This window comes from Plutella xylostella, chromosome 13 (assembly GCF_932276165.1).
Source record: "Plutella xylostella chromosome 13, ilPluXylo3.1, whole genome shotgun sequence".
Taxonomy (NCBI): domain Eukaryota; kingdom Metazoa; phylum Arthropoda; class Insecta; order Lepidoptera; family Plutellidae; genus Plutella; species Plutella xylostella.
The window spans coordinates 9538419-9563640 of record NC_063993.1 but is presented as its reverse complement, the minus strand read 5'-3'; the positions used below and the strand labels follow the sequence as shown (position 1 = coordinate 9563640).

General features: G+C 38.1%; 2 protein-coding genes across 2 annotated transcripts; both read right to left on the bottom strand.

The window, feature by feature from the left end:
- Positions 1–347: 347 nt before the first annotated feature.
- Positions 348–11845, bottom strand: LOC105385222 (ubiquitin carboxyl-terminal hydrolase 46). Its single transcript, XM_011555558.3, has 9 exons — positions 11561–11845; positions 11090–11170; positions 9745–9961; positions 9488–9568; positions 3375–3508; positions 2370–2447; positions 1873–2130; positions 918–1061; positions 348–668 (listed from the first exon to the last, which is right to left on the bottom strand). The coding sequence occupies exons 1-9, from the start codon at positions 11603–11605 to the stop codon at positions 558–560; spliced, it is 1149 nt and encodes a 382-aa protein (XP_011553860.2). The 5' UTR covers positions 11606–11845; the 3' UTR covers positions 348–557.
- Positions 11846–19323: 7478 nt separating this feature from the next.
- LOC119690765 (E3 SUMO-protein ligase ZBED1) lies at positions 19324–23123 on the bottom strand. Its single transcript, XM_038106504.2, has 2 exons — positions 21341–23123; positions 19324–21253 (listed from the first exon to the last, which is right to left on the bottom strand). Exon 2 carries the CDS (start codon positions 21120–21122, stop codon positions 19620–19622), a length of 1503 nt encoding a protein of 500 aa, XP_037962432.1. The 5' UTR covers positions 21123–21253; positions 21341–23123; the 3' UTR covers positions 19324–19619.
- Positions 23124–25222: the final 2099 nt, after the last annotated feature.

The following is a 25222-nucleotide window of genomic DNA, read 5'->3' as shown; positions in this document are numbered from 1 at the left end:
ATGTCAAGTCAGTGTGGACCTGCAGCTAGAGCTCTTTGTTAGAGAAGGGAGTAGTGTTTAGGTCAAGGTTGATAGGAAAATAAGTGACTGTCCAACGTAAGGATACTAGACATCTTGCACACCATATCCATGATATCATCTTTAGTACATCTCATGGTCGGTCATTGCTCTGGACATAAGCCCCACATGGAAAAAACCCCAACATCATTATAGTCTGTCAGGTCAGCTCGCCGGATCGCGTCTCACCCGGTCGTATACATATATGAGACTGGTTGGAGGGAATGGATGATGTGACTGCTGACGACAAGGCATGTACCTGATATAATTTTAAATAAAAATACTCTTGGTAAACCAGGAAAAGATTGCAACATTTTATTATGAAATGAAAGATATTTACAATGAAGAAACACTAAAAGATGAAGTAAAATATTTTATGTTTGGAATTAAATAATATCTTTAAATGCCGTAACTTCAACTTGGCATTCTAGTATTAACATGATTTATCATCACATTTGACTATCTTAAATATATAAATACTATAATTGAATTGCATAAACTTAACAACTAGCGTCCCTTGATTGATAGAACAATATGTATCCCGTTTCGGACGACTTTTGTATATCGGACGTTAGGCCGTAGAAGTCTTCTATCGCAGATGCATCGATTTTCTGTAAGTAAATAAAAATACACAATTAGTTTTATCTAACATGGCCACATGGATAATAATGATGCGTAGTAAATTAGGTAAATAGTGGCTAATTAGGCATACTGTACTGTGATGATTCAGTCCTCAGTACTACCACCATGGGCCACTATAATACTGGCTTGGTTCATCGTATTGCATCGTCTTGCGAGATGACTTGGATTGTATGATTTACCATCTACCGGCTCTCCGACAGACATAACCTCATACTCACATCGACCATGTCGTCGTCGAAGAGCAGCCACAGGCCGTGGCTCTTGACGATGCTGATGTAGTGGCCGCGGTTGGGCCCGGAGCCGCAGTGCACCACCACCGCCACCAGGTCGTACAGCCGGTCTGGGTTCACCGCGTCGTCCGACTGGGACGGGAAGAAGGGGAAATGTTATTTCAACAATTGATTTCAGAGTGACGGCTGAATGGCGTATTGGTTAGTGACCCTGACTACTGAGCCGAAGGTCCCGGGTTCGATTCCCGGCTGGGCAAGATATTTGTTTAAACACAGATATTTGTTCTCGGGTCTTGGATGTGCCCGTGAAATGGCAATAGGCCCGCCCCCTATTACATTGGGACTAACATAAACACTGGCGTAAAGTGGGTGCAGCAATGCACCTCTGCCTACCCCGCAAGGGAGTACATTAGTACAAGGTGTGAGTGTTTATATTAAGTATATTATATTTTTAACCGACTTCAAAAAAAGGAGGAGGTTCTCAATTCGTCGGGATAATTCACAAGTTGCTCAGCATGTGGTTATGTGACCGGCTGTCGGGAATTACATTCATAAATCAACATGTGTTCTGTCTGCAGGGTGTTGTAAGCTGAAAGTGGGTAAGTAACGGAGGATATCGTACTTAACAACTGATGGAAATTCGTATAAAAAAGTGTTCTTCTTTTTTTCCTAGCCTTTTCCTTATTTAGGGTCGGCTTTGTGCGTCATGTCACGCCATTTCGTGAAAAAATAATTATCCCCCTTATAACAAAAAAGTGATGTGACCAACTAAAACTTAAGTTTCTATAAAGAAGCTAGATTTTGCAAAAGTCGTAGAGAATGAAAAACGGATGTAAAACCGAGAGTATCAAGGCAGTGGGCGATTGAGGGTCGATGACGATCATACAATATTTTATACAGGGTGTAAAACTGTACAATATAAAAAAAAAACTCCAAAACTCACCGTATTAAACAGCCTCAACTCCAGCGGAAACACGACCCTGTGCGACACCTTAATATGTCTGTTATACTGCTCCATATATTTAAATCTCTTCAGATGCAGTGCCAGTATCAGGGGCAGTTTCTTGACCCTCATTCTCTTCTGTGCCTCCTGGTAGCTGCTGCAGTGGTCGCATTTGAACTTGTTGTCGCTACAGAGGGTCTCTGTGTCGCTGAAGCATTTCAGGCAGTGTGTGATGCTGGTGTTCTGGCCTACGTCTACCTGGGAATAGGGGAATTAGATTCATTACATTCTGATCTGATGTCATCTGAACATATTATTATGAAAAATCTAAGATTTTAAACTAGGTATCCAGTAAGCCGAGTACCTATACCTATACCTACCAGGGGACAAATTAGTGACTGAACTGGAATGTTGCTGATGATTTCATCAAAATGTGTGTCATGTAAGTACATTGAGTTCGACTGGCTTTCCCTCCTGTATACAGCAAAAGCATTTACCTGCAGATCAAAGAAGTGCTCATCCTTGCTGCTGACAGTCTCACAGTTGAGGCAACGCGTTTCGCTGGTAAGCGTGCCCTGGAAACAAACATACACGAATATTACTAAACTTATTTAAACTATTCGGTGGTGGAAGTTATTCGAATAACCTTCATGCATTCGAATTTGAAAGAGAGAAAACGAAATAAATACAATGCCAAATTGAATGAATGAGCGGTGGTAGCTCAGTCGGGTAAGAGCCCGCTTCTCACGCCAGAGATGCGGGTTCGAATCCCGGCGCTGACATGTACCAATGAGTTCTTTTAACTTAAGTACAATGTATACCATCGCTCTTACGGTGAAGGAAAACATCGTGAGGAAACCTGCATATCTAGATTTAGCACATCTAGATATGTGAACCCACCAACCCGCAGTGGACCAGCGTGGTGGGAAATGGTCCAAGCTTAGGAAGGCAATTTAGGTCTTGGGGATATGCGCAAAGGTTCCACTCGAGAGAGCCACGTGCAGGTACCTACACCCCCACAGAGAATAGAATAGAATGGATGAAACTAGCGATATCATTACAATTTGCAAATTAGTGAACCATTCGATTGTTGATTCATTCACAACCGCTCATCTTCGGACAGCCGAATGGTGTAGTAGGTAGGTAGGTACTTAGGCACAACACAAGAACAATCAATACAGTAATGACCTACTACATAAACAAATGCACGCTACATAAAAAAAGTCACCCTTTATGCATTTTTATTTATTTATTTATATGACGGCCGACTGGTTTTGTGGTTAGTGACCCTGACTGCTGAGCCGACCCGGCGACGAAATACAGATATTCGTACTCGGGTCTTGGGTGTTGATATTTATATTTAATATGTATCTATGTATGTATTTGTGTACCTAGATATATCAGCTATCCGATACCCATAACACAGGCCCACCCTAGCTTGGGGTCGGATGGCAGTGTGTGAGATGTACCCACATATTTATTATTATTATTTATGTATTTACCTGGAAGATCTCGTGCACCCACGTCGGCTCGGTGCTTGCAGGCGCCGCGCCGCCGCCGCCGCCGCCGCCGTTGCACGTCACGTTCTCACCGGGGCCATTCTTCTGGATCTTCAGGGTGCTTTGGTTGCGCTCGGCTGGAAGGATTTGGAGGAGACATTATTGATTATATTTCATTTCACAGGAAAAGACATCTGATACGACCAAAACCTTAATTATTCGAATGTAATAAGGGTCCTGTCAGATTTCTTTCCCTGTGAAACAAAGTACCACCTATTTCCATCATTAGGAGTGTTCACGCGTGTAAACGCGTCATAAGTGCAAAACTGTTAATCTGTGAAACTAGTGTAATCTGTGTCCATAAAAAACTATATTGCCTTCTCTATGCTTAATACTATTGAGGTATTGAGTATTGTTCGATTGTTAATGATTGTTTGCAACTAAAATGTAAAACGATACTAAAATGTGTAAAGTTAATTAAATTACGCTATTCTACAAGAAGAACCCAAGACTTCTCATTTACTTATGTTTTATAATAAACATAATTTGGCGACCGTAAGACGAGAACTTCTGCAATGACCGATTAACAACGCGGCGCATTCGCAGCCAAGCTCAAGATCCCGCCATTTTGCCCAACTCGAAGGAAGCCAAACAAATTGTTCCCGCTATAAATGATCATGATCAAGACCCAGCCTGCTATCACGACGACCGACGAACGAGCAATCATCAGGGTATCGTCCAGATTTCACGTCAGGGTATCTACAAGATTATTGAGGACGTCGATCCGACACATCAAAACTGCAGCGTCACCTGTGCAGCAGCCGTCTGAGACTCCGGAATATTCTACGCGGCAGACCTCCACACCATCTTCGAGTTCTACAAACGGCAGCGGCAGTGGCTATCTCCACCAGATCGGCTTGGCCTATTAGTTAAGTGTCCAAATCTCTAATTTCAAGCATTCTATCTATCTTCAAGTTAACAAATGCTTCTTTCTAGTTCCTAACAACTTTCTCTGCTATTTTCTACTACTGCAAACAATGCCATCTTCCTAATAAGATGATAATGTAGTCTATTTTTTATAAAACTAGCTAGAGACTTGTAAGTATTCTGCTATTACTTTCAAGTAGGATTCCTACTTCAGATGCTTACCTATTTTTCATAAGTCTCACTAGTTTTCATTTCAGTCTAGTTCTCATAGAGCTAGCTGGAGACTTTGTAAGTGTGGCTGCTATTTTCAAGTAAGTAGGTACCAATTCCTATTTCAGCGACTTACCTAGTGTTTTAAAGTCTCCCTAGTTTTCAATATTCAGTCTAGTTCTTACAGAGCTAGCTGGAGACTTTGTAAGTTTTCTGCTATTAATTTCAAGTATTCATACTTCAGAAAACTTACCTATTGTTTAAAGTCTCCCTAGTTTGCTATACCTAAATTCTTTTAGAATTATCTAGAGGCTGTAAGTTTCTGCTATTTTTAAGAAAGTAGGTAACTATTCCTACTTCAGAAACTTACCTAGTTTTTATAAGTCTCACTAGTTTTCAATTTTCCCCCAAGTTTTTGCATTCTTTGTTTGCAACAAGTGATCAGCATTGCTCTGCCGACCAATTTCAGCTGGGCCGCTATCCTGCGAGGTTCGTGCACGTCACAACGAGCGTCCTCTGCCCAGAGTCAGCCTACATCGAGCAGTGCCCCAGATCCTGTGGTCAAGTCTTCGCGGTCAGCGGTAACAAGTCACCGAGGAGGAGCGTGAGACACCACCTATCTATTTTTGTACATTCAGTTGCACTGCACTGCTATTTTAAACCTATTGCTATCTTAACAAACAAGCATGACAGAGCTAAAGGCACTTTTTGCCAAGCGTAGCTCCGTAAAGGGCCGCTTAACAAAGTTTCATAACTATCTTGACACTATACTATCAATAACTGAACCAAGTGCAGAGCAGCTTAATGAGCTTGCGCTAAGATTGGCAAAGATTGAGTCATTGGCCAAAACATTTGATGATTTACAATGTCAGATCGAGATTTTAAACTCTGATGCATTAGATTCAGAGCTTGATGAGCGGGAACTTATTGAGCAAGATTTCTATAAATTTATATCCAAAGCCCAGCTTATCCTAAGCAATGAGAAGCCTAAATCTAATGCATCCAATAGCATGCCTTCTGGAGGTCCATCGTTTAAACTTCCACAAATTCAAATATTAAAGTTTGATGGCTCACTTCACCACTGGCTCGAGTTTAGGGACATGTTTGTATCACTGATACATGAGAATCCGAGTATACAGCCCGTTCATAAGTTCCACTACCTTAATTCCTACCTAGAAGGAGAGGCTGCCCGTGTCACATCAAACTTAGAGATGTCAGTGTCTAACTATGACAAAGCATGGTCTTTACTATGTGATCGGTTTAACAACAAGAGGCAATTGATAAGTTACCATTTAAATTCACTCTTCAACACTGAAAAATTAAACCGTGAGTCAGACAGATCACTGCGTACGCTGATTGACAATGTTAACAAGAACCTGCGTGCACTTGCCAGCCTCGATGAACCGACAGACAGTTGGGACACTTTGATTATCCATATGATAACATCAAAACTGGATTCTCCAACCAATCTAAAATGGGAAGAGCATCGTAACACTTTAAGTGACTCTCCCACACTTGCAATTTTTAACAAGTTCCTGAAGGATAGAGCCGATGTACTAGAATCATGTAGCAACAACAAGTTTGACCAATCTAAGCCACAAACGCCTCACAAATCACAAGCGAAAACGTATACTTGCACGGCACAGCTCTCACACAACACTAACCCGACATTTGCATGTGTGTTTTGCAAGGCAGCTCATAGAATTTATGATTGCCCTAATTTTTTAGTGTTGCCTGTTGAACAACGAATTGCTGAAGCTGCTAAATTGGGATTATGTTTTAATTGCCTCCGCTTGGGTCACCATAGCTCCCGCTGCCCCATGGGTCCATGCCGGGAATGCAGAAAACGCCACAACAGCCTGCTGCATAAGGTTTTACCTTCTCCACAGCCAGCAACGAGCGCCTCTTCTGTTGCACAAGCGGACACGGCGGTCAACATCAGCGTCCAGCCGACTAATCTAGTTTTTCTGTCAACAGCACTGCTACGGGTCATAAATCCAAAAACTAATAAAGAATGCGTTGTGAGAGCACTATTGGACTCAGGTAGCCAGTCTAGTTTTATAACCGAGTCCCTAAAACAAACACTAGGTTTGGATGCCTTACCTACAAACATTAAGGTAATCGGCATAGGCAATACCAACAGCAGTTCCGTTAGTGAACGCAGTATTGTCCAATTTCAGTCAACAAATTCGGATTTTAAGGTCACCCTATCATGTTCTGTCCTAAGGGAAATAACAGGTGACCTTCCCAAGGTCCATGTGGATTTAAAAGAATTTAAATTTCCACCTAAAATAATGTTAGCTGACCCAAGTTTTAACACCCCAGCGCCAATAGATGTTCTCATCGGTGCCGATATATTTTGGGATGTTGTCGGCGACAAACAGCAATCATTAGGAAAAGGCAAGCCATACTTGCGCAGTTCACAATTAGGTTGGATCGTGTCCGGCCCTATGTGTATTGATAATTGTGAACCTATCTATAATTCGCGAAGTAACTTTTCCCTCTCTCTCCATAATATGCAGGAGGATGTCACTCTGAACAACCAGTTTGCCCGCTGCTGGGGGCCCGAAGTGCTTCCCCAGTCTAAGCCTTTACTGAGTGACAGCGAGATAGCTTGTGAGAAATATTTGCTTACTACTCGCCTAGATAATGGTCAGTTTAGTGATAAACTGCCTGATTCACCCGAGTGTCTTGGTGAACCCTACATTAATGCTAAAAAGCGATTACTCGCCCTAGATAAGCTTTTCAAGAAGCAGCTTGAACTGAAGACAGCCTATTCCACATTTATTCAGGAACATTGTTCTGAATCAGCTGTTCTAAACCCTGAACTTTACAACTATTTTGGATGTCATGACACCGAAGCTGAGCTCCTAAACATATTAGAGTCTCTTACAGATACTCTGAGTTCAGCATGCTTACATTTAAGGAAGTTCAGGACCAACTTACCATCGTTTTTGAAAAATTCTAATCATAATTTAAATGTAAACGAGACTTTGAGTGATTCCACCTATACTTTGGGTTTAGGTTGAGATGCAACCACTGACAAGCTAAGGTATTTCTATTTAATTTCAAATAAAGTCAGCCCAGTGAAATCACTGAAAGGACAATTATTTATATATTTTCTAATATTTTTTTTATCTTTTATAATTTCTAGTACAGTCCAATTCAAAATGCTATCAACTATAGTTACATAAGCTTTATTGGGACGTAACTGTACCTAATTATTAATGATATTATTATTAAAACACTGGGAATTTTTTATAAGCTAATTTAGCCCATATTCTAAAAATTTTATGTTCCCAGGCGAGCCTTTTGTGACGATCCAACATGCATCGAGCTTCACTGTTTATGTGAACTCCCATCTATAATAAATATGCATATGACTGGTCCTTTCTCCATTCTAAGTAGGTTTTAATAATTCAAATTTCAAAGATCAATTGTTTATGCTTAACTTAAACTAAACTTAACTATTTTGTATGTCAAAGATACAAATGTGTACATCTCGAGGCAGTGATTGAGCTGTCAAACTATTGCTATTACTTCTACAAGGTACATTTTAAATTTTTTAAGCATCTAATGTTGCGGCAATTGATTCCATCAACTTCAATTTTATACTATCTATCTATCTCACGCTCCTTATTTCGTTGACTTGTGAGACGCTGGAATTTATTCCGCAAAGTACCACTTTAAAAGGGTCATGGGCTACACAAACCTCACGTTTGAGGATTCTTATTTTTTTCACTAATATTTTTATTAGTCGCCGACTATGTCCCCTATCGTTTTGTCCTTAAGACCATCAGTTTTTTTCTCTTGGACATTTTCTAATTGGCCGGCCGTTAATGTCGCTGCCGTCTCCGAAGAAAGAAGACTCAAGAATGCCGCCGTGCTACGCAGCAAGCGAGCACCTCCGATAGCAATGCCTGGAGCCGACGCAAAGTCACGAATGGCCGACGTGCAATCGATGTGCATAGTGATTGAAGATCCCTTCAACCGGGGGGACTATGTTCACGCGTGTAAACGCGTCATAAGTGCAAAACTGTTAATCTGTGAAACTAGTGTAATCTGTGTCCATAAAAAACTATATTGCCTTCTCTATGCTTAATACTATTGAGGTATTGAGTATTGTTCGATTGTTAATGATTGTTTGCAACTAAAATGTAAAACGATACTAAAATGTGTAAAGTTAATTAAATTACGCTATTCTACAAGAAGAACCCAAGACTTCTCATTTACTTATGTTTTATAATAAACAAGGAGATGTATATCTAAGCCCGAAACTGAAATCAGAATTTCAAAAATCGCGAAAAAAAAGTCATTCTCGATAGTAAAAAGTATGTGACTTTTTACTATGACTTATTTTTCGACCAACATAGTATCTATGAAAAATTATTTAAAAAAAACGCGAATTTTGAAATTCTGATTTCAGTTTCGGGCTTAGATATACCATGCCGCACATGTAGGTTTCTGATTTGTATACTCTTTTTGCAACACCCTGTATATGGTTGAGGTAAGTAACACTGACGCTAGTGCAGAAGATCTGTGGACTGAATTCCAGCTTATTTTGGGATGGCTCCGGATTGTAAGCTCATTGGGAGAAACCGCCATGGATCAGTCTGAATGGCTAATGGATGTAGAAAGCTGCGGAACAGTGTTTTGATAGGCCTATGGTATTTTTTTTCTCATGATTATCTTTTATGATTTGTTTGACATAGCTCACAAAGATAGTAAGCTTAAGTGGCAGTGGCCTGGTCACATCTGGGGTAAAGGGTGACAACTTGCAAAAGGTGGCTGGTTATGATTGGATACGGAAAGCTAAAGATCGCATCCAGTGGCGTGCTTTGGGAGAGGCCTAAGTCCAGCAGTGGACTGCTATAGGCTAATGATGACGATTATCTTTGTGGATATTCAATAACCAGTTTAGATGCGAGAACAAGTTTACAGGAGGTGATAAAATCATAAGTAATCGCAACAGCACTCACCCAAGATAATCTCATTAATGTGGTTAATCAAAAAATTCAGGAACTCATGGGCATCTTGTTGCATGTAGTTATCGAATTCCTCTGCAAATTCAATAAAAAGTATTAGTACTTATAAATGTTTACATGAATATTGAATTCGGCCAGGCGTCTCATGGGCAACATGATCAGGCCCATAATTCTTCACACACATTATTCTTGGGAATAAGAAAATATATCGAAATAGAAGAAGAAATTATGCAATTGTAAAGTATGTTCACCTTTTTCCTTCCTCAATCTGGCTATGAACTTTTTAGGTGCAATGGATCCGACTTTTTTCTTCTGAGTAGCAATGCTATAAAACAGGTCCGCCAGGCATGTTAGCAGTGTTTCCTTTGTCCTCTTGTTCTTGGCTTTGTATTCTAGAACTTTCTCTCGGAATGGGCGACAGAAGTATAACGCTTGCAACACTGAGTTGCTGTAACAAGTGTTGCCAAACTGAAACCAAAATATGACATTATTGTGAGTATATTTTTATGTATATCTCAGTCCTTCCAAGAGTTCCATTTCAAAGATTGACTTTCATTACATGAATGTGTGGCACATTCTTGAAAGAAATAAAGAATGCCTAAGTGCAACAACATAGGTATTTGCAATAAAAAACTACAAATCTACCCCACAGCAGATAATCCTAGATAAAAAAATATGATGTTAACAGCACTCTAACAAATTCTGAGACAGTCGTAAATCCTTATCTTATGTTTGAAGTGTGTTGTTTGCTGTTCCTGTATAATTTTATGTTTAAGACTATTTAGAATCCAGTAAATCCAATAAGCATGAGTAATAGCTACTAATTATTATCATGTTTGCAGAAAGTGTATCGTCACTGGGTGGCAAGTTGGCAACTTACATATACTTTTCAGTAGGTATATGTTGCTTAGTTTTGTAGAAATCACAACAAGTACACAACTCAACGAAACAAAACAGTTAAGTCAATCTAAAAGTTAGCAGGGCATTGCTCCAACTAATTTGAATGTTAGCCCTAAAACATACCATTACACTGATGCCTTTTTTTATGTATTTGCTTGTGAAATAGTTAAAGGTGCAATGGCAAGAATAGGAAGCTTACACTCATTTTTGTCTATTGAAGTTTATCTCTAATTTTTATTGTGTACTAGCTGTTCCCGCACGCTTCGCTTCGCCTTAAAAAGTTTTCCCGTGGGAATTCCGGGATAAAAAGTAGCCTATGTTCTTTCCCAGGGTCTAGACCGTATGTATACCAAATTTCATTCAAATCCGTTCGGTAGTTTTGGCGTGAAAGAGTAACACAGACAGACACAGTTACTTTCACATTTATAATATTAGTTAGGATGTATTGTATGTATGTATCTATGCATTTTTTTGGGTATATCAGATGTTTCGCACCCATCTGCCTAGTTTGGGATTGAATGGTGTGTGAAATATGTTATAAGTATTAATATTTTGTATTTGGTATGTAAGACTGTAAGTCCTAGTTTTTTCTATATTGGGGCATATCCAAGACCAGGGAACCAATATTTAGCTTCACACATTTATATCTGGAATAGAATTTACAGTCCTAACATAATGTATGTGTATTGTACTTACATTGACTAATCCAAAGTAATGTTCATTGGGTGGGAATTGTTCTGAGCCAATGTCTCTTTCCAGTTGCGATATATTTGCGCCCTGAAAACAAATTATCAGGCATTCAGTAAGTAATTGTTTGTAGAAAATTATGTAGGAATTATCCATAGGATTGTAGCGAGATGAATTTTCACTAATTAGGTAAATATGTAGTATGATAGCCAAATTTACATAATAAGAATATGTATTTGATAAAAACCATAATCAAGATAAGATAAATGATTTGCACCTCGGAGATAAACTAGCTAAGTGTTCGGTGGTGTATCTACATGTATAGATCGTGAATCACTAGAATATCATGAGTTTTCAATTAAAACTAAAATAAGATCCCGGGTGATTGCTTTAATCACACTAATTTCATTGATCGGAACTGAATTAAATGGAAACTTGGGAAGGATTCAGCGGAAATACTTTGGGATGGAGTTTACTCACCATTCTCTGTTGGAAGTTAAGGCCGAGATCCTGACATATTGACATTTGCAATCCGTTTTTATGACTGATTCACAAAATACAAATATTTCAAAAAGAAAACATCTATTTACAACAAAATTTTAATATTTTGTAGACACATAGCGAATTTTTACCAAAAATTCACAAATGCGAAATGACAAGTTGTTGACAGTTGGCATTGGCAGGTGGAAAGCAAAATGGATCCTAGAAGCTTTTTCGAAGTGCAAAGATTTCAAACCAGTTTTCTCCGTTTTTAAAAACAGTTTTAGGTAAAATTTGCTGATTTTAATAAAACACTGATTATTGTGTGTATATGTATAGTTCAATAATTAAGTACTTAATTTTATATTTAAAAAGATTAAATATAAAAGGATAAAATATACTTAGATGCAGAATAATTTATATTAGAAATTTCCTACATATTGAAAAACCTATCATTCTTTACTTTGTCTTTGGTTTCAGGTGCTGCCATAGTGAAAAAAATAATAGTTTATTTATGAAATAGTTCCATTGTCTTTTGCTAAATAGCGCTGTTATAGGCTTATAGGCCAACAAAAAAAATGCGATGACGAAGCGACTGAGCGAAGCGATGACGTTATTATTTTGGACTTCTAACATGGTTAAAGCCATAGATTTATAAATAAATGAACAATAAACAAAACAATAAACAAAACAAAACAAACAATTTAGTATATACTGAGGCCAAGATAAAATCAGATAAATAGACGAAACTAAAGACGGAGTCTTAGCTTAAGCACATGCTTAGAACACAATTTCACTATCATAGACACTACTTGAGCACAGACTAAGCTACGGAGTTCGCACTCTGACTTAGCCGAGTTCGAGTTCACATTTGTCAAGACTTGGCCCTTGCTAAGCACGCCGTTGAAATAAATAGTTGTGGTATTTATTATCAATTGGTTCGCTTATACGAATTTTTATGGGAAAAAACCGACATTCAAAACTAAAATTAAAGTAATCGCAGAACTTTGGAACTGCTAAGTTGATTTTAATAAAATATAGGTAGGCACTTTGGGTTATATTACCAATCATCGTAATAAAACAAATCGGAAATCGATTCAGCTGACAAATACATACACAGACACATTAGACATAATATAACACTCCTATTTTCGCCGAGGGTTAATTAATAAATAAATATGAGCGTGAACTTTTATAGCACGGGGAGAGTCGCCACCTGGCGGTAAGTGGCTGCACTAGTTCTAAGGAATTATTATTCTAAGCTCTCAGGCTATCCACAGACCACATTTGTACCAAATTTGCTAAAAAACTACGGAATGAAACACAGGGGTATAATCGTGACAGTTCTGACATTGCGAAAAAGAGACGCTTAGCTACATTAAGCGTAAGAAAGAAACGTTAAGCTGTAAATGTTTTTTGTCCTTTTTGCTGTGGCGCCTGTTTACGTCAGTTCTCTGTGCCAAACAATGAAACAAATGAAAAATCTGTGCCAAACAAAGGCTGACAGTTACAACAAAATTTTCTAAATGCTATTTATTTTTGATTTGCTAGTGATTTGTGGGTGTTTATTAAGTTTATTAGACTATTATCATCACTTAACGAGTGTGTGACATGGGTGGGTGGATTTTGTTCGGTTGTATAGAGCACATTGAACGAAAACACGATGGAATGATGGATGAGATATATTTTCACATGTAAGTAGATACTATCAAGTTTAACAAGCTTACATTCATCATAGTACTATTATATTTTAATATAAAACGATACTAATTTTAATACTGTAAGGTCTTTTAGTATCAGTTTTAAGTAAACATTACGAGGTACCATATCATAACAAATCACATGGTGTTGCAAGTTATTGAAAATTTATTTTACCCACAAATATTATAGTATGCAAAGAAAATCTAGAAATTGTAACGGACTCGGGTTGGGTTTACAAATGGGGCGCACGAATTCGGTTTTTGTGAAGATTGTATTTTGTAGAAGTCATTCTCCTGTTTCAAATGAGGTGCCTCTCATTGTGAGGAAACGTTCGTTTCTTTTTTTTTTCTTCCATGTGTGATTTCTTCTGTATAATATAAAGTTTATTGTATTGATACGAAATACGTGTTTCCTTTAAAAAAAACCCCATCACATATTTGGCCCACGATTATAATGCTCATGCTCATCCATTTATCTCTTTCATAGGTTTCCGACAGAAAAAAAAAATATCAAGAAAATGGATAGACATTACCGGTCGCACAAATTGGGAACCAAGGAAACATACAAAAATTGTGTTCGGCACATTTTGAAGAGGATTGTTTCGATTGGACGAAGACAATGAATTATACAATCCACTCAGTTTGTGTATATTAAATAATTATATTGAAATCAAATAAGTATGAGTAAAGTTTTTTTTCTTATATCGTCGGTTGACAGGAAAAACTCACTAAGGCTGATTTTTCAATATTCAGATAAATGTTATCTGGGTAATACAAACATTGAGAAACATTGAGACGCAACAGCATCAAAATTATTTCCCAGCAAAACTTTTGTCTGGCTATTGAAAAATTAGCCTTTAGTGTCGTTTTCCTATCAACCGACGATATACTCAAGTTTTGTTTTTGTTATTATGATAAGTTGAATTTCCCCATATTTAGGTTTTATTTTTTTGTCGGCAACATCTATGGTTTGAGTGAGAAAGAGAATAGTGCACACGGCGGTTGCGAATCTATTTGTAGTTGATCTGAGGAATGAAACTATGACCACAGATAAATAAATATACAAATGTTAAGTTAATGTTATGTCAAATCTGCGTAAAATGTATATTTATTTATCTGTGGTCATAGTAGTTTTTTAGCAAATTTGGTATAAATGTGGTCTGTGGATAGCCTGAGAGCTTAGAATAATAATTCCTTAGAACTAGTGCAGCCACTTACCGCCACTACCGACTCTCCCCGTGCTATAAAAGTTCACGTTCATATTTATTTATTAATTAACCCTCGGCGAAAATAGGAGTGTTATATTATGTTTAATGAGTCTGTGTATTTATTTATTTATTCTTCATTGCACAATATACAAAAGTAATTATGTACAATTAGGTGGACTTAATGCTAAAAGCATTTTCTACCAGTCAACCTGTATCTGTGTGTGTATGTATTTGTCAGCTGAATCGATTTCCGATTTGTTTTTTTACGATGATTGGTAATATAACCCAGAGTGCCTAACTATATTTTATTAAAATCAACTTTATATTTTATTTTAATATTATTATAATTTTAGTTTTGAATGTCGGTTTTTCCCATAAAAATTCGTATAAACGCACCAATTGATAATAAATACCACAACTATTTATTTCAACGGCGTGCTAAGCAAGGGCCAAGTCTTCAGTGGCGGATTTACCTATAGGCCAAAAAGGCCAGTGCCTAGGGCGGCAGATTGAGAGGGGCGGCAAATTTGGCAAATAAGTAGTTTTTTTATAATTAATTATACGTGCACACCATCCATGTATAAATTACGATTATAAAATACGAAAACGATTAATAAATGCTTTGTAATATTTCGATAAAACCGGATTCTGGATCATTACATACTCGTATCTATCTTTGCTACTGCGAAAACAGAATTTGGAGCATACTATTATTTATCCAAACTTGGATAGCACTTTGCCTTGCACACCGCTGCCCCCATACTCTTGAAAGGCAATGTATTGCGTGTGTCTTGCGTTGGCAACATTAAAAAAATCATAACTTCTCTTCAAAATCGATTTTACAAAAAGTAAAAATACATAAATGTTCATCAAGATAAAGCCTTTTATTAGAACCTAGCACTAAGAACTAAGCACCCGGAATGAAGAATTTATTTTAGATTTTTGCCAAAAAAGTCTTTTTTGGCGTTTATTGTAACTTCTAAATTTTATGCATTATATTCTTGTTTCTAGGTTCTTAAAATAGGCATTATCTATCTGATTACATAATTAGGTATTTTTAGTCTTTGTAAAAACGCTTTTGAAGACAAGTTATAATTTTTTTAATGTTGACAACGAAAGATAGACGCAATGCATTTCCTTTCAAGAGTAGGGGGGCTGAACGAATGAACCGATTTCAATTTAGTTTTTTTTGTATCACATTTGTTCTACGGGAGAGTGTTCTTAGACAATAAGTTTGCTGAAAATCGATTTAGCCGTTTAAAAGTTACAGATGTTTTACACTCTAAAGTCGTTTTACGGGTTTTTTATTTGCCTGTCAAATTAAACTTTTTAAGTCAACATTAAACTCTTTAATTAATGATTAATTAATTAGTACATAGCGGGTTGCAAAAATAATCTAATTAGGTAAATGACAGAAAATGATTATGTTCACAATCGTACTAATAACGGAATTATTTATATATAATATTTGACGGCACCGTAGCGTAGGCGGTAGTGAAGCTGCTTCCGAAGCTTGGGCCGCGGGTTCGAATCCCGCCCAAGGCAAACATTCGTGTGATGAGCACTTGTGTTTTCCGTGTGTCTGGTTTTCGTTTATCTATTTAATATCTATCTATCTATGTATCTGTGTAGATATATCAGCTGTCCGACACCCATAACACAGGTTCTACCTAGCTTGGGGTCGGATGGCCGTGTGTGAGATGTCCCCACATATTCATATTCATTAAACTAACGTATTGAATTTCAAAAGTCAGTAGGGGCGGCAAAATATTAATGGCCTACGGGCGGCAAATTTGTAAATCCGCCACTGCAAGTCTTGACAAATGTAAACTCGAACTCGGCTAGTCAGAGTGCGAACTCCGTAGCTTAGTCTGTGCTCAAGTAGTGTCTATGATAGTGAAATTGTGTTGCTTAAGCTAAAGCCGCGTACAGACCGGCCCAACCAACGAACGCCAACGAACGTTTTACGTTGACCTTCGTTGCTGCAATCTGCCCTGTATTATGTATGAATAATATCCATCGTTGGGATCACCGTTGGCGTCCGTTTGGCCGTTGGCCCGGTGTGTACGCAGCTTACGACTCCGTCTTAATTTTGGTCTATTTATCTTGGCCTGAGTCTATGGTTAAAGCATACTTCTCTAAAGCTGCGTACAGACGGGCCCAACGAACGGCCGACGAACGCCCAACGATGGATATTTATCATACATAATACAGGGCAGATTGCAGCAACGAAGGTCAACGAAACCCGTTCGTTAGCGTTCGTTGGGCCGGTCTGTACGCAGCTTAAGACTCTTCTCGTTAAGCTGCGTACAGACCGGCCAAACTGAGTCTGCAATCTGCCCTGTATTATGTATCATACAACATATCCATGTTTGGGCGTTCGTTGGGCCAGTCTGTACACGTAGCTTTATTATCATGGGTAGATCACCTTATCTTGTCTTGAGATACACACACACACACACACTCACGCCTTGTACTCCCTTGCGGGGTAGGCAGAGGTGCATTGCTGCACCCACTTTTCGCCAGAGTGTTTTGTTAGTCCCAATGTAATAGGGGGCGGGCCTATTGCCATTTTACGGGCACATCCAAGACCCGAGAACAAATGTCTGTGTTTAAACAAATCTGCCCCAGCCGGGAATCGAACCCAGGACCATCGGCTCAGTAGCAGTGGCGGCTGCACCTTAAGTGCGCCCGTGCAACGCACTACCATTTAAAAGAATTCTAAATATGTACCTTCCTTCTTGCTATACCATACTAGACTAGGTAGGTACTAGGTACGTCTAAAGAAAACTTCACAAAAATACCAATATAACAACCGTAATACCTATACCTACCCTAAACAGAAATTACATAAATCATTCGAACGTTACGAGTTAAATTAAACCGAGCTGGCTTATTTTGATTTCTACTGCGAAAGACTTAGATCTTATTTTTGCTTGAACAAAAACTGCCTCGTGCGCTCGGATTGTCGCACGGAGCGAGCTCCTACACATAGTATGAAACAGGATGGAAATCGCCCGGCGCGTGAGACGGAAGATGCTCAGTACAAACTGTATGCAGTTCTAGGATAAATTCGTGCGCCGCACGCGACCGGAAATTGCCGAAATCATACGAATGACGCCACGGGAGGCGCGGGCGGCGGCCTTGACCGGTGGCGTGACCTACGAACTACGAACGATGCACTTGTCATGTCATTGTCGCAGTTTCACCTTTCGCGCGCGAATACGTAATTAATTTGTTACTCTAATTACTTATTAACTAAGAAAGTAGTAAATATTTCGTGAGTGTGTAGGTATATGTGTGTGTGAGTGAAAATGAGTGCAAAATACAATATGGACTTCATAAAAAGCAATAGGACATTTCAAAATAGACTGGACATTAAATCTGCTGGGCCGCCTCGGCCTTTTCTCATCTTAAAATAGGAGTGCAAAACAAAAAATAAAACTTATACCTGAATTTTCAAAAGTGAAATGTACAATAAAAAGAAATGTTTATGTGGATGTGAGAGACTAAATGCTTTATTTTGCTTTCCGTGTGTTGTTTTCGTTTCGACGGAGAAGCAATTTCTCGTCAAAAAAGGAACGCAGAATGGATTTAAAATATAAATAAGGTAAAATATACTTATATTTTTTTTACTTCTAATTGTAATAGGTAATCTATTTTTCTTCCAAAATTTACTAAACCCATAAAGTGCACCACCGGGTATCTGAGGCACCAGCCGCCACTGCTCAGTAGTCAGGGTCACTAACCACTACGCCATTCGGTAGCGATGCGCGATTATAAATGATACTACATTAATTATTCGATTATTACAATCATTCGATTATTCGATTATCATTTTAGAGTATTACTAATCATTTACCACTACTTTTGTATCGCTACTTATTCATCGCTACTTTTTCATTTACTACTTATTCATCGCTACTTTTGCATTTACTAATCATTTACCACTACTTTTGTATCGCTACTTATTCGTCGCTACTTTTTCATTTACTACTTATTAGTAAGAGATAGGTATAATTAGTAAAACAACATGGTCCAATAAAGTATTCGGTATGTATAAAAATTTATTATGTCCACCAAAAAATATAAAAATCAAAACAAATAAAAAACAAAAATACACTCTATGTAGAACAAATAATTTCTTAGCCTCTCTAACTTTAGCACAAATCCTTTTTTTTTTATTAATAAAATAATAGTAAACTCTTACATGCATTGGAAGATGTCTTTAAGACGTTGGACTGGAAAGGACATGGCATATGTATAAATGGCGAGTACATGTCACACCTCCGCTTCGCGGACGACATCGTTATTATGGCAGAATCTCTGCAAGAACTCAGCTGGATGCTAAGTGGCCTAAATGCTGCTTCCCGACGTGTAGGCCTCGGTATGACAAGTCGAAAGTCATGTACAATGCTCACATCAAACCGGAGCCGGTCGCCGTTGGTGACGCAACAATCGAAGTTGTGCAAGAATATGTCTACCTCGGGCAGACTATTCGGCTAGGCATAAGCAACTTCGACAAGGAGGCTGCAAGGCGCATCCAACTGAGTTGGGCTGCATTCGGGAAACTTCGTCACATATTCACCTCGGCCATTCCTCAGAGCCTGAAGACAAAAGTCTTCAACCAGTGCGTCCTGCCAGTGATGACGTATGGTGCAGAGACGTGGACACTGACGGTAGGACTGGCCGACATAGCTGTCAAAATATGCAAGCTGAAGTGGCAGTGGGCTGGTCATATCTGCCGAAGAACCGATAACCGTTGGGGTAGACGAGTTCTCGAGTGGAGACCACGAACAGGCAAACGCAGCGTGGGACGCCCTCCTGCCCGCTGGACTGACGACCTTAGGAGGGTGGCGGGTAGTGGTTGGATGAGGAAGGCCGAGGACCGAGTGTTGTGGCGCTCCTTGGGAGAGGCCTATGTCCAGCAGTGGATGATTATTGGCTGATGATGATGATGAAACACTAACATTAAATAACCAAGTATGCGCCTATCTACTACGACTGCCATACAGACCTCTATGTATAACTATACAGTTAACAAAATAGTAACAGCAGGTTAAAGTTAAATAAAATCGTTAAATAAAATAAAAAACAAGAGTAAAATGTTGGGCATAGGTCAAGCCTAGCCTGGATAAGAAGCCTAACGGTTTATTTTTTTTGGGTTTCAATATTGTGATTAAGAAAAATTATCTCGTTCATTTTATCTGATGATAATCTATTACGCCGTTCTGACAGCACATAGCCTGCTTTTGAAAAAAGCCTCTCCGATGGCACTGACGTTGCAGGAATACACAAGTATTTTTTTGCCATTTTGTAAAGTTCCGGAAAGGTTCTTTCGTGGTCTCTCCAATACTCCATGGGATCCTTCTTCCTGTTAAACAGGGGCGTTTCCATGTACTGCCTCAACATCACAATGGCAGTTGCGATTGGGGTTGGTCTTTGCTCAGATGCCCGTTCATCAAAAAATGACCATAACGACATTTCCCTATTTGGCACACGGAATGAACTGTGAGTCCGTTCTGTATCTACTGTAGCTCCCTCCTCATTGTGCCTAGCTAGTAATGAGGTTAACTCCTCCGTTACCCACTGCTGTGCATTACGTGCGTTGTCGTCTTGGCCGAATGCTGCTTTTTTGAATCGTGGATCAAGAAATGTAGCCTTAGCCACAATTTTATTGGATTCTATCGAACCAAGACGACGAGTCACGTAATCCACGCAAGAAATTTGTAAGGATTGCCCTATAAATGATATAGGAGAAGCTTCCCTTATAGCTAGTCTTAAGCCTCTTATGAGGGGAACGATGGTCGACATAGTTACGTATTTGTCACCTGATAGCTCCTCCGTTAACTGTAAAAAGGGCTGCAGTATCGGCAATACATCTTTGATCACCGTCCAATCATCCGCACTGAGGTTTTCTGGAGCTCTGTCTAGTTCCATCAGTGCCAAACAGATGGGCTGCCTCAGAGTCAGTAATCGCTCTAACATAATATATGTGGAATTCCACCTTGTCACAATATCTTGTTTTAAGACAAGCTCTGTGAGATTTAACTCGCCTTGCTTCTCTTTCAGCTTGTAGGAAGCTACCGAACTTTGCTTAAAGTGAGTGACTATTGTTCTACACTTTAGCAGAAGTTCTTTTAGCCCTTCTACACTAGCAATGGCGTCGTTTACTGTGAGGTTGACCGTGTGGGCAACACATGGATGATGATGCTTTTGCAAGTCATCATTGATTGCCTTTTTCATATTGGCGGCGCTATCGGTAACGACAGTCACCACCTTACTCAAAATGTCAAACTCGTTACATACTTCAGTTATCGCTGCAGCAGTGTTAGTACCTGTGTGGGATATTTTAACTTCGACAGTCGCCAAAGTTTTTGACTGCAGTGAAAAATCGAGGATGAAGTGCCCAGTCATGCTCAAATAAGTTCTGTTATTTTGTCCTTTCCAATAATCGCAGGTGACGCTGATGTATTCTACCTGGTGAAGGGAATTTTGCAGTTCTTGTTTAATCCGCATATAATATCTTGGCAACAATTTTTCGGATAAAGTTCTTCTTGAAGGAAGAGTATATTTTTTATTAAGTTTGTTAACCAATATTTTAAAGCCAACATCTTCGACAATTGATAACGGTTGATAGTCCAAGACAATCATATCTAGCACAGCTTCATCGATGTCACTTATTTGCTCGTCCGTAAGATCACGAGTGTTGTCGACAGCACACAATCGGAGCTGTTTCTTCCTTTTGGCGCCACCACTTCGGTTTTCTTGGAGATTACTGGTATCTAACGGGAGATATATTTTTTATTATTGATTTAATCATATTAATAATAAAAAGGTCTAAAAATTATATTTAAAAAAAACGTACGTACCGTCTCTTACTTCTTCGTTATGAGCAACTTGAATTGGCACTGCCGTTGCATGCGAAGTACTTGGAGTAACAATCTCCTGGTCTCTCTGACTATTAGTCGTAGTACCTAAATAATAAAAACATGTATTAGTACCTATATGAGGAATGGAATACACAGAAGACTCGAAGGTAGCTCAATTATTAATTTTGACCTGTATTTTTGTTGTTACATGTTCAAACATGTAGGTAATCGATTAAAATCGATAACAAAAAAAATCGATTGATTGCTTTATCGGTAAGTATATCGGAATTATTTCACGTCACTAGTTACAATAACTGGCTCCTCGGCATGTAAAAAAATCATTGTATGAAGGAATTAGACAATATTACAAACCCGATGCGTAGTAATTTTTTTCATAAGGGCTCTGTAGATTTTTTTTATTAAAAAAACCTTTTTATTAGAGGATAGAATTAAGCTTTAGTTGCACACCAGAAAGAAATAGGTAGGTACTTAACTTTCTTTATATTATGCATTAATGCATTCAATGCTCAGCCTAAATAAACTATGAAGGTATGAATTGTAGCTATCCGATTTCAACCTACCTGGCAATATACCATACACACACATACATATTATAATGAAACCTACAAAAAATCACTCTTATTAGCGGGTTTAAAAATAAATTAAAAACAATACTAACCTTGCCTCTCGTCTTCTTCTCGTTGAAATTGGATTGGGTGAAGTCTTTTTAAGTGTTGTTTGAAATTTGTGGTATTTTTATGATTAATAAAAGTTTTTTTACATAATTTACAACACACTGTTTTTTTGTCAGGTGCTAAGTCAAAAAAATCCCACACAATTGACTTTTTAAAACTAGGACGCGGCATTCTAGTTTTTCTTTGCCAAACTTTAAAAAAACACCACCGAAGGCTTAGTTAAAAAGTCACGTAGGTATAAACTTCTGTTTAGGGAATGCCTGAAAACTTCACTGTCTCTAATCACTTTCTACTCGTAGTCTAATAGAACTTTAGGTAATTCTACCTGCAAACACTAATTAATCTTAACAATTTACAGGGACTTTACGGGGACAATCACATATAAGAAGAAATTGCTTCCGTTCCAATAGTTCCGAACTTCCGAATGACTCGAATAATGAGTTATTTTTCAAATTTGCGCGGGACGCTAATTCATATTTTTTTAACTCAGGTGATAGAGATGGGGTGTGTGGTTTAAAAAAACTATTGTTTTTTTTAAAGAAAACCAATAACATTGGTATATATTGGAATCTACTTTTTAAACATATACAGTGTGGAACTTTATCAGTGAACTTCCCGCAGGCAGGTGACTAACCGACATACCAAGCAACTTTCATTATGGGACCAACTCTGGCAAAAAAATCCAGCTTTTCCTTAGTAAAGTTAAATACCTACTAAACCAAAATGTTTGGAATATTGAAAGTTGCTTAGTTTGTCGGGTAGAGTCACCTGCCTTCGGGAAGTTTACTGATAAAGTTCCACCCTGTAGGTAACTTTATTCATAAATCTTTACATTAGTAAATCTAAAAATATTGCAGGGACCATTTAACCATAATTTAACTATACTTAAACATTATGCATTGATTTATTGCTTCGACACACACATAACTATAAATTCCAGATTATTAAGACCCTCTTTTTAACCGACAAAAAAGGAGGAGGTTCTCAATTCGTCTGTATGTATGTTTTTTTTTATGTATGTTCATCGATTACTCAGCCAATAAAATCTTTTTTTGATGTATTGGGTTGAGCTCAGGGGTGGTCCCATTTTGTTTCAGAATTTTATTCCACCCCCAAGGGTGGGTAAAAGGGTAAAAACAGGGGTATACATTTCCATTTTGGCCACTTATCAACCGATTCTTATGAAATTTATAACGTAAATATTGTTATTATAACAAAAAGATATGATGGTGACCTTGAGCTGATCTGATGATGGAAACGGAAGGCAGTCAAGGGAACTCCTCAACGGTATATAGCAACTACCTCGTGTTTGGGCTTGAATGATAAGTATTAACGAGTAGGACATATTGGTATCATTTGCATCTTACTTTTGATTGATAATTATTGCAAATAAACTTCTTCTTCTTGAAGAAGAAGCAAATAAACTAAAAATAATAAAATAAAATAATAATTTAAAAAAAATTAAATCCTACTTCCAAAAACCACTTAAAACGTAAGAAATAATATGCTTAGGTATATTTATACTGTGACCTAGGATTGGTCTAAACCTTAAATTATTTCTTACGTTTTAGTGGTTTTTTGAAGTCGGTTTTTAATTTTTTTTAATTATTTACATGTAACATCATTGATTCAGTATACTGTGCCAAATTATGGTAGGAAAGTTGTTTTTAGGAATAGATGAATGAACTAACTAAGTACTTACCGGTATAAACCCTGCTTATTTTGACATTTTGTAAATAGTCCGATTAAAAAAACTAAATCAATTGAAACTACCTATTAATTTTATTTTATTATATTATAAGTAGGTACTTACATAGGTATATTATATTTATAAAGAAAAAAAACTAGGTTATTAATATATAATATAACACTGCTAAAAACATCCCTTAGGTACCTAGGTACTTTCACAGATTTATAATGGTTTAAAAACCAAACTAGTTGTTATTCGATATTCCCACCCCTAGTTGTGTCCGTTAGACACCCCGTCCGTCTTAGCGGCGCCCGTAGATGGCGCCATAGCTGACCGTCGCCGGCGCGTCTGTGTTCAACTCGCCGCGCCCGCGCCCCTTTCTTACGTCTTACTCATCATTACATTGTTGCAAATAATCGAATCGGTCATCCACCGCTACTTTTGCATTTACGAATCAAGTAGCGGTCAAGTTAGAATCGATAATCGAAGTAGTGGTGCTTATTCGATTATTGCAATAAGTATATCGCTACTTTGATATTCGATTATGGAGAGTAGCGGTAGTGGTGTATTCGATTATTGATATAAGTGATAATCGCGCATCGCTACCATTCGGTCGTCAAGGTCGTCGGTTTTCAAAACCCTTGAAAAGGTTGTAAAAACCATCTTATCGATATTTTCTGTACTTACAATAAGGGCTCTTGCTAATAAATACCTACGATACGACGTTTTGCGTTGGCGTAGTGCTACGTCGTCTTGGGGGTATTCAGAATGAAAATGTCTGCACATTAAAATAAATAAATGATGTAGGTAAGAACTAACTACCTACAAACCTATATACGTATCTAACCTACTAACCTTACCTAGTGGTTTACTTGTCTTATCTCACCTACCTATCTACATTTGCAGATGCAATAATTCACATGCACCTCGGAGTGATTTATACATGTAAAGTTTACCTATTTCCATTACTAAATCAAAAAAGTTTGCCAAACCATGTGCCATCCTTTAAGGGCCCGTACAGGGTGACGTGCCGCGCCAATTTTGGGTTTTCAATGCTCTTCACACAGCACACGCAGTGACACGCACACATGTAAGTTTGCACAGTGGGTCAATAAACTTTTACTCGCCAACTTTATTGACAATTATGTTCAAGTACATTTTGGGTGATTTTAGGGTAAGTAAGTATAATTCTTACTTACACTGGTAGGCACCAGGAAAGAGTAGAAATTAATAGGGGTGCCACTTTACTCTATACTCGGAACCCGATTAGCTTTCTCAAACAAATGTGGTATTTACTTGTAGAAAGGTAACTACAAGTATTAAAGTGTAGATAATAAGTTTCGGGCATCCTCCAGCCAACTGAACCCCGACGACAAAGCAAAGTAAATACATAGTGTCGCAAAAGGGCTATACTAAACCAAAAGGGGATGACTCAAGGGGTCATTCTGAACAACTTTTGTTCTACGAGATTTGCAAATTCGCGAAAAAAAATATTCG